General features: G+C 30.4%; 1 protein-coding gene across 1 annotated transcript; it reads left to right on the top strand.

Annotated features, from left to right (window-relative positions):
* Positions 1 to 287: 287 nt before the first annotated feature.
* LOC107428414 (cytochrome P450 714C2-like) lies at positions 288 to 4,181 on the top strand. Its single transcript, XM_060813118.1, is given in 4 exon segments — positions 288 to 502; positions 2,634 to 2,789; positions 2,791 to 3,010; positions 3,756 to 4,181. Coding segments are annotated over 4 exon segments (1,017 nt in total).
* The last annotated feature ends 7,214 nt before the right edge of the window (positions 4,182 to 11,395 follow it).

Here is an 11,395-nt window from a genome sequence, read left to right on the forward strand (position 1 = left end):
AACACTTTTTTAAGTGTGGCCGCAAACATAGGAAAAGCCTTTTTTTTTTTTTTTAAATGTGAAAATGATAATCTCATAGTCTATTCGGAGGTGTTTGGCAGGTGAGACAAAGTGGGACAGGAAAACTTTTGGACAACACGTTTCTCAACTACCTTTGTTGTTTATTTCTTTGTTCCCTTGTTCATTTTTAATCTTGTATTCTAATTTGTTTTTTTTTTTTAAAAAATCTTGTGTGCTAATAATAATATTTTCCATGTGTATACATATATATAAATGATTTGAAGGGTATGACAAAGTTGATGATGGAATCGGTGGAAAGGTCAGTTGTGAAGCCACTGATTAATTTGATTGATGGAGGAGGTGGAGTTGCTGATGTTAACGTTGATGAACATATGACCAACTTCACAAGAGGTGCAATGTCAAGGCTATGTTTCGGGAGCAATAGTTCTGAAGGGGAGGACATTTTCTTAAAGCTTGAAGCTCTTGCAGAAATCATATCGAAGCTAGGCCCAATCTATTCGGCTTTACCTTTGCTCAGGTTTGGTTTGCGTATTTCGATGGTCCAGTATATTATATATCATATGCCATCTAAAAACACACACAATCAGCTTCCAATAACGTTCAGATTATTTAAATAAAATTCTTTTTGATAATTATTGAATTTTTCTTTATAATAAGGCTATAAATATTTGAAAGAAGCTCTAAACATATTTATATAGTAATTTTAATTTATTAGCACAAGCGGATCGAGTTAAGAAAGGCTCAAAGGGGCACGTGCCCTCCTTTTTGATTTTTTTTTTAATATGATTTCTGCTTTTTAAATTTTTTTTTTATCTAGTTTAAATTATTCCTTTGCCTTTTTTAATCAAAAAAATGCTTCTTCCCATCCAATTACTTTTTTCGTTATTAAAAAAGTTGCGAATTTCAATAGTCCAGTTTATATATGGCATTTAAAAAAAAATTACAAAAATTATCGTCAGTTTATATATATTTATATAGCAATTTTAATCTATTAGAAACATTGTTTACGTATTATGTTTAAAATCTATTAATGTAATTTGTACTAAAATTCATTATTTATCCATTAGATTTTTTTTTTTTTTGGTTGTGTTCAAATCATTGATGAGCTGACACAATTTAAACTTGACATGTACATCATCAAGATTCATACCTTACCTAAACAACAAAAAACCTTATTATCAGCATAGTCTTTACTCGTATATTTTTTTAGAACATTACAATTCCTCACAATAATATTTATATATGTATCTGACTTGCTTGAAAAATTGGAAATATCTTTTATTTGCAAGTTACTTATTTATTTATAAGTCAAATATGCAAATTCTGTCTTCTGTATTAATTTATACATTTTACTGTAGTCTCTCGTTTTGGTTGATATCAAAATGAATGGGAATATATATGAAATTATTTTGAGAAAAAAGCATTTTCCATATTGAAGACCCGTATGCTTTATCAATATATCTTTGTCACATCACAATAACAATTTCTATAACAGTTTTGTAGTTTCACATATGACATTTTCTTTCTTATCTTACAGTTTTCTCGTCGGGAAGCAGGGGTAACTCATGTCTTAAGGACACTAAACAACAAAAAAGAGCATCACTAGGGTCTCGGAGACATCAAAATCCAAATACAGACAGGAAGTGGAATCAAAGGAAAAAAGAAACAAAAGGCCCAGATCAGAGAGTTAGTTACACGTCCGTTTGGTCAACAAGAAACAAGCAAAAGAGAGAGAGAGTATTGGGAATGAAGAATTACCTGTTAGATACGGTCACTGGCCTTGGGGATCAGCAGGGTGGAAGAGTGGGCAATGAGGGATTGGGGAAAGGCAAGGGAAAAAGAAATGAAATGCTGGAATTTCGGAGTTGGGAGAGAAGGCCGGTTGCTGAAATGCTGAAATACGCAAAGATATACGATTACAAATTTAATAATTCAAAAATAAATAAAAAAATAAACCACAAATCAAGCAAAGATATCGGCCACTCATAGTGACAAAAAAAAAACCAAACGATGCCGTTTCACGAGGTTTGAGCTCTTGAGGAGTTTGGCGATGATAGAAAGGGCGTGGAGTCCAGATTGGAGCTCGTCAGCCAAGGCGTCATAGACCAAACGATGCCGTTTCACGAGGTTCAGGCCTTCGAATTTCGGGGAGACAATCTTGAGGTGCAAATGGGTTTCGCCGGCGGCAGAGTTAGGGTTAGCTTTGATAGCTGCGTGGCTGGCGTGCTGGTAGGAAACGTCTTCGAGGTCAAGAATTGTGGCTTCAAACCGAAAAGAAGTGGCGAACGGGTGTGAGAGGCTAAGAGGTTGAACTCATCGAAAGAGGGCAGGACAAAAGTGACCCAGGTGTTTTGATGGGTCAGTTTTGTCCCCTTCGTTTCGGATAATTTGATTAACGGGATAAATGTGTCCCGTCCTTCGTTTTCCTTCCCAAACACCAGATTAGGACTCTATCCCATCCGGTCCTGGCCAGTCCCATGTAACAAACACCACCTATGAGTTGGAAATTGCATTTAGATGGCAGTACTTTATATAATATTTTAATTTCCGTATTTTTTTACTTGGTGCAAATTATATATATATATATATATGTACCTTTTTCGTTTTTGAAGAATTATATATATGTGTGTAATATATATCTTCAGGTATATTCCAACTAAAAGCAATAGAGAAATAAAGAGACTGAAAAAAGAGATTCAAGGCTTAATTCTGAAGATTGTGAAAGAAAGAAAAAAAGCGATGACAACAGAAAAGGACTTGCTATAAATAAGCAGCCGCAAATAGCTGTTCAAGTCAAAATGCAATGGACACCTTCATTGTTGACAACTGCAAGAACATATACTTCGCTGGCTATGAAACCACTGTCTCTTCCGCAATGTGGACCTTGCTGGCAATAAATTCCCAGTGGCAAGGTAAAGCTCGAGCAGAAGTTCTCGAAATTTGTGGGGGACAGATGCCAGATGCTAACATGCTTCGCAACATGAAAATTGTGAGTTTTTACTATAATTCCTTTTTTTTTTCTTTCTTTTTTTTATTATATGTTGTAGTTATATAACTTTGAACTGTTGCTAGAATAGTTTCTATTTGTACAACAAAAACAATTCTCTAAACAAAAATTTTGTTCAAATTGACCAAATATTTTTGACAGTATATATTGCAGATAAAGTACATTTTTCAATTTTTGAACGAACTAAAATACTATTTGTTACATATGAATACCACTGTTCATATATGTCATAATTATTTATATTGACTTCACTATATTAGAAATTTTAAGGCCAAATAGACAAACCAATACATACATATATATATATATATATATAAAGAGAAAGAGATAAAATGACAATTACTGATGTCCATGCATAGTGTCATACCTGCTCCGATAATTGATTATTACATAAAGAATTGCAATTTGTTATCGCACATCATCATCATCATAGAGATCCACACTGACGTATCTACATTGATGTATCGATAATATTATTTGGTTGTATTTTAAATTATTTTTTAATTTTTTAAATTAGAAACTTGAAAATGAACCGTTAAATGCGGCTAATTTAATAAATACAACATAAGTAAAGATTTTGCTATTGGTGTTTGATTCAATGGTAAAATTATTAAAATACATCAAAATACATCTCCAGATTTAATTGATGTCAATAACATAAATGTATTTATTTTTATTTATTTATTTATAACTTTTTCTCATTCCTAAGCTCCTTTCTACCGTATAGTTGACAATGGTAATTCAAGAGTCTCAGCGCCTTTACCCTCCGGCTCCAGTTCTATCGAGGGAGGCATTCGAAGGTGTAAAATTTCAAGGAATTGATGTGCCTAAAGGAATCAACATTTGGATATCAACGATAGCACTGCACTATGATGAGGAAATATGGGGATCTGATGCTAATACCTTTAACCCTAAAAGGTTCGCTAATGGTGTGAATGGCTCATGCAAGAGCCCTCATGTTTATGTTCCTTTCGGTTCGGGACCCCGGATATGTGTGGGACAGCACCTTGCCATGTTTGAACTCAAAATTCTTCTGGCTCTAATGCTATCCAACTTCTCATTTTCCTTGTCACCTAAATATAACCATTCCCCATGTTTGAAGGCGGCTATGGAGCCTAAAGATGGAGTGAATTTGATCATCAGGAAGCTTTAATTAATTAGAGTTTTTAATATTTACCTTTGTAGTAGTACTGGGAGTAATAACCCAAGCCATGAATTTCATGGGGTTGGGCTGACAAGCTTCTGTTTGTCTCATAATATGATTTAGAGTTACTAGTTTCTTTTCGTTGGACACATTTTGATTCCTTTTATTTTTAATGTATTTATAATTTAGATTCTTAATTAGCATGTTCCACTATGCGAAAATTGATATATAACAACACTCACTTTGCAAGGCTACGAAACAAACGCATCTGAAAAAAATAAAAGTGCGACTTTAAGGTTAACGAGTCAGTAAAAATTCAATAAATATATGATGCATCCCAAAACAGTCCATGTCAAACAGTCGCTAAAAACAACAACATGCGACACATCCATTAAGAATCGCTAAACATGCGGCTGAACAGAGTCACCTTTAATACTGTACGTATATTTTATCTGAATTGTATTGTTTAAATGCTAGACTTATGAAAAATGATTAACCATCCATTTATCTATGTTCACATAATAACAAAATTTAATTATATGAGATTGTTGTTCAATTATATGATTTTTCATGTACAGTTTATTCTTACAAATCTCTTAAATAATATTCTTTTTTTTTTTAAAGCTATTGGTAACAGGCGACGCACAAAAATCATTTCGAGTCGCCTGTTCGCCTTTTATTTATTTATTTTTAATTAACTTGATTTTCTTTAAAACTTCAAATAATCAGTGAAAATATTTAAGCAACATAATTGAGCTGGTTTTTTTTTTTTTTTTTAATATAGCAACAGGCGAGGCATAATCTTCTTTATGGGTCATCTGTTCTCCTCTTCTTCTTCTTTTCTTGTTATTTTAATCAATCTAATATTATTTCAACTTCAAATAACCAGTGAAAATATTAGAGCAGCATAAATGAACTGTTTTTTTTTTTTTTTAAAAAGATATTGGTAACAGGAGATGCACAGGCTTCATTGTGGGTCCCCTCTTTTTTTTCTTTTTCTTTTTTCTTTTAATCAATCTAATTTTATTTCAACTTCAAATAACCAGTGAAAATATTTAAGCAACATAACTGAGCTGGTTTTTTTTTTTTTTAATATAGGTAATAGACGACCCACAGTCTTCTTTATGTGTCGCCTGTTCCTTTTTTTTTTTTTTGGTTATTTTAATCAATTTTATTTTATTTCAGCTACAAATAACTAATGAAAATATTAAAGCAATATAACCGAGCTGTTTTTTTTTTTTTTTTTAAGATTTTGGTAACAGGCGACACATAATGAAGATTGTGTGTCGCTTGATCTCCTTTTTTTTTTTCTTGATTCTTTTAGTCAATGTAATTTTATTTCAACTACAAGTAACCAGTGAAAATATTAGAGCAATATAACTGAGCTGATTTTTTTTTTTTTTTTAAGATTTTGGTAACAGGCGATGCACAATGAGGTAATAGGCTATGCACATTGTGCGTCTCCAGTTAGTAATAGGCGACGCATATTGTGCTTCTCCAGTTACCAATATCTTAAAAAAAAAAAAAAAAAAAGAAGCTCAGTTATGTTTTTCTAATATTTTCACTAGTTATTTGTAGTTGAAATAAAATTAAATTGATTAAAAGAACAAAAAAAAAAAAAAAAAAAAAGAGAACAGGCGACGCATAAAGAAGACTGTGGGTCGCCTGTTACCTATATTAAAAAAAAAAAAAAAAAACAGCTCAGTTATGTTGCTTAAATATTTTCACTGGTTATTTGAAGTTAAAATAAAATTAGATTGATTAGAAGAAAAAAAAAAAAAAAAAAAAGGAGACCCACAATGAAGCCTGTGCGTCGCCTGTTACCAATATCTTAAAGAAAAAATCATCTCAGTTATGTTGTTCTAATATTTTCATTGGTTATTTGAAGTTGAAATAACATTACCCATCTCAACAATTGCATCGCCTTTTATTTTTTTCAATTTTTTTATTTACAAATATACAAACCCATAAAAAAAAAAAATCAAATAGGGCCATGCCAACAATTGAACCCAGGATCTCTTACACTCTTAAGGAATCACCACATTACTAGACCAAATAACTTTGATGTAATAATACAACAAGAAATAGTTAATATAGTTTTAGGCGACTCATTCTTTTACCGAATAGTTGCCAAATAGATTAAAATATGATGCATTTTTCAACAACTGCATACCTTTTTTTTATTATTTTTTATTTACACATGTACAAATCTATAAAAAAAAAAAAAAGAAATCAGATAAGGCTATGTCAAGAATTGAACCTGGGACCTCTTACACTCTGAAGGAATCACCACACCACCAGGCCAAATGACTTGGATGTAATAATATAATAAGAACTAACTAATATAGTTTTAGGCAATGCATTCTTTTAACAAATAGTATCAAAATAAATGAAAATGTGACGCATTTATCAATAACTGCATCGTCTTTTTTTTTTAATTTTTTATTTAAACATGCATTTGTCAACAACTGCATCACCTTTTCTTTTTTAAAAAAAAAAAATTTATTTAAACATGTACGGTGACGCATTTATCAACAACTGCATCGCCTTTTTTTTTTTTAATTTTTTATTTAAACATGCATTTGTCAACAATTGCATCACCTTTTCTTTCTTTTTTTTAAAAAAAAATTTTATTTAAACATGTACAAACCCATAAAAAAAATAAAATCAGATAGGACCATGTTAAAAATTGAACACAGGACCTCTTACACTCTTAAATAATCACCACAACACCAGACCAAATGACTTTGATATAATAATACAATAAGAAATAGCTAATATAGATTTAGGCAATGCATTCTTTTAACAAAGATCGCCAAATAGATGAAAAGGTGACTCATTTTTTCAACAATTGCATCGCCTTTTTTTTTTATTTTTTTTTAAACATGTACAAACCCATAAAAAAAAAATTAGATTGGGCCATGTCTAGAATTAAACCCAAGATCTCTTACACTCTCAAAAAAGCACCACACCACCAGACCAAATGGCTTGTATGTAATAATACAACAAGAACGAATTAATATAGTTTTAGACGATGCATTCTTTTAACAAAGAGTGGCCGAATAGATGAAAAGGCGACGCATTTATCAACAACTGTGTCGCCTTTTCACTCAACCAACTTTGAACTTTTTTGAATTTGAAAAATTTTTTTCGTAATTTTTTTTAATTTTGCAAATATGCTTTTTTTTTAAAAAATTTATAGATGAGCAATCAACAAAACTAATTAAAGATTAAGAAAAAAAATAGAACATGGAATAGGTGACGCATTTTAATGGAATTTTTTTATTATTTTTTATTTAAGAAAAAGCAATTTAATAGACTTTCAATTTTTAAAAATAAGTAAGCTATCATTGACCACAAATACATGAAAGTTAAGCTCTTTTAACATACTTATGTAGATAAATTGGTCAATAAATACCTGTTGAATTAGAATTCTATATTCGGTACCCTATCTCAAATTAGATCTTGAGATATTTTGTGTCTCGTCTATACACATATATATGAATAATTGAGAAAAACATTGACAAAACTATTTTGCATTTTTAGATCAATAGAATTTATGTTCATTGGATTGCTACATGAATATATTTATAGATGAACAATTAAAAAACTATTTAAAGACTATAAAGAAAATATAAAAATTGGAACATGCGACATTTTTCGACCATAATGCGTCGCTTGATCCTACAATTCAAGAACAGGCGATCCTTCTTGAAGATAATGCATCGCCTGTTCTCTCAATTAAAAAAAAACAAAAATTTTAAAAGACATGCAAATTTTATAAACAATAAAGGTACACTTGAAAAATAGAAAAATAAACAGCAATCTTCGATATTTTGCTTTGCAGTTTTAAGAAATATTTTCAATTTTTATTTGTAGATGAAAACTAAAAAATTAATCAAAGAAAAAAAAATGAAAGTGAGAGAAAAAGTGTGTTTTTGCCATTTTTTGAAAAATTTTGGTGCGTTTTAAAATTTTTACACGCGCCTTTGAATCTCTTTTTTTTTTTAAAATTACATCAAGTGCACTATCTAATAGATATTAGATTTGGAAGCAATCTAAGAGAGACTCGAAGAGTGAGATATTTCAGGTTTCATTTTTTATTTGCCTATGTTGTTGTTGGCCGGGAAGCTGGATTTCTCTGTGTTGCATGATTTTCTGGGTTTCTTCTTTCTTCGTCTCCATCGTTTAGGTGAGTTTCTTTTTTCTTTGTGGTTGGCAGAGACATGTGGTAAGTTGAAGTTTTTTTTTTTTTTTTTTTTTTTCATTTTAACCGCAGGTTAGGTTCGTTGGGTTTTATTAATCTTGCTTTTGTAGAAAATTTGTTTGTAATATTGCTTGATATTGTTTTGCTAAGTTCAACAAGTATTTTATGTTGAAGATCAACTTGATTTGAGATGGTTTGTTGTCTTAACTTCACCACAACATCATATTTTTGTTGAAGAAGATGTTCTTGGAGATACTACGATGGCCCACAATCCATTTGTGATATACTTGTCAAGTATCAATGAAAATGATAATGAGGATGAATGTGAGAGTAACTATGTTTGTAATGACTATAAGGGGATATGGATAAACAATATCTTTTAAATAAATTGGTACGTATATTTATTAACTTAGGTTTTAAGTAATATATAGAACATTTATTATTATTCATTTAATTATTTTTTTGATCCGCTTCATTATGTGTTTTTCACTTTTAATTAGGAGAAATGCGCCTCACTAAATCTTAAGAATGATGGTAATATTCTTTAAATTTTCATTTACTAAATTACAAATTTAATAATGATTAATATTTTATTTATTTTGCATAAGTGTTAATAACTTTTTTAATTTTTCCATATGCAGTATGAGGGTGTAATATCGTCAACAGGAGGACGTCAACATCCATCTCAATGAGTGTACATTCATGGAAGTTTAATTAATATTAAATTTGTTATGAAAAAATACAATAGTTTACAAATTATGTAAAAATATGTCGATGAGATAATATTTAATTTGTTTGATAATTAATTTGTTATAAAAAAATATTTATTTTAAATTTTTGTATTCTAATTATTTTAGATGAAGCTAGTTTTAGTTTTTCTGTATTTTAATTATTTTTATATTTTTACTATTTTAATCACTTTTCACAAAATAAAAAAAAAATTTATAAAAAAAAAAAAAAGAAGGGGCAACGCATTAACACATAACAACGTCGTCTAACATATTTTTAACGACTCATATATTTACCGATGCTTTAAAATAAATCGCTAATAGCTTTTTTAGCAACTCTCTCGAATAGCGTCGCTATAAGTGGACCATCAAATCTGACACATTGCTGAGAGGGTTGCTAAAAGCGTCAATGCATCGCTAAATAGGTGACTCATTAGCGACGAATATATTTAACGACACTATATGAAACAGTCGCTAATATATTTTTTGCGACATTGTGATAAAGCGTCGCTAAATAATGAGTCGCTATAAGTGGATTGAAAGAATGCGTCGACAAAAGTCAATATGCGTTGCTAAATACTCAAAGATAGGTGACTCTCATACTGCATCGCCTGTTGTCTTATGGCTCTAGCGACAAGACGTCAATCAATTTAAATATAGTACGATGCATTTATTGCATCATTTATCAATGCGATTTTAGTAGTGTTCCCTTTATAATCAGTTTTAGTTCAATGGGATTTGATACAGTAAGTTAAAACACGGTTATCATTGTATGGGCATATTTCTCGTACCGCCAAAATACGTCAATCAATTTAAATATATCAGCATTTAATACCATAAAACCAAATCTATAATTATCTGAACGCATGAATATAATTGTTGAGCATAAACAATATTCTTATAAAATTTGTCAAGATCAATTTATATCAAAAATAACATTAAAATCACATAGATTGATATATAATTAAATTCATATAAATACATTCATTATGCGTTATAAATTCAACAATAAATTTAACAATAATTTAAAATCCATAATTTTTGTAAACCCAAAGTTATAAATTCCATACAAAACATATACAATTCAACATAATTTTTGACATCATAAAAAAAAATTAACAATTTTAATTACATATAAATATTGTGTTATTGGAATTTATGAAAAATATATATATTTATATATTCACAAAGTATATATATAGATATCAATCTAGCACATCAATAATGTACACACTTACACACACACACACACACACACACACACACACACACACACATATATATGAAATGTATATATTTACAAACATACACATTCATATGTATACATAAATATGTATACATACAATCTATCTCAATTTTTCACATTTAATATAATAATTTATTCAAAGATGGTAACTTTTTAAATACACCATCATAATTCAAAAACAAGATACCAATAGAAAGCTAAAGAGGTGAAGAATATGTTACTAACTTTCATTGACCTCAATTTCGCTTGCGGTGGTTGAAAAATGGCCAAAACGTTTAAGCTAAACTTTCCTTCTGTGTATCTCACAAACGACTTAGAATTTGGACGAATCTAGGTCATTTTTTAGATCAGAAAATTGAAAACTAAGGAAAGGGATTGGTCTCACGGCCAAGAATTGCCGAAAAACTGGCCAACCAAGGAAATGTTGGTTGTCGATGTTGGGTTGCCGATCCTGGTACCTCCGTAGGCCAAACAGCCAAAAATCAGATGGTCAGGGTCACCCTGCAGTGGATCACCATGCCAATCGGTGCATGTGGCTATCCAGCGGCCAGAAAAGGAAAATACATGGGACCCAAGAGAGAGAGAGCAAGAGAGCAAGTGAGAGAGAGAGAGAGAGAGAAGGGTGTTTTTCTCACGTGGGGGAGGAGGAAAAGAAAAAGAAAAAGAAAAAAATAAAATAAAATAATAGTATAATATAATATTATAATAATATAATATAATATAATATTTTACTAAGGATGATACGTGGTACTTTCTTATCAGAACATGAGGCATCTTTGTAAATGTGACACATGGTGCATCCCAATTGGAGACACATGGCACAATCAAAAACTCCTTTAAATATTCCAGTACCTGGTAAAATCAGTATTAAAAAAATAAATACAACTTTACAGATTCATAACTTTTCAACCATAGATCCAAATTAAACACTAATCTACATATTCGTATTGAGGAGCACTACCATATAGTACAGCAATCAACATCAAAATCCATATAAATAAAAAGTTAACTCTGAGCTCGGCGATTAGTCTGGATTGTATCT

Source organism: Ziziphus jujuba, chromosome 12, assembly GCF_031755915.1.
Source record: "Ziziphus jujuba cultivar Dongzao chromosome 12, ASM3175591v1".
In the NCBI taxonomy this organism is placed as follows: Eukaryota; Viridiplantae; Streptophyta; class Magnoliopsida; order Rosales; family Rhamnaceae; genus Ziziphus; species Ziziphus jujuba.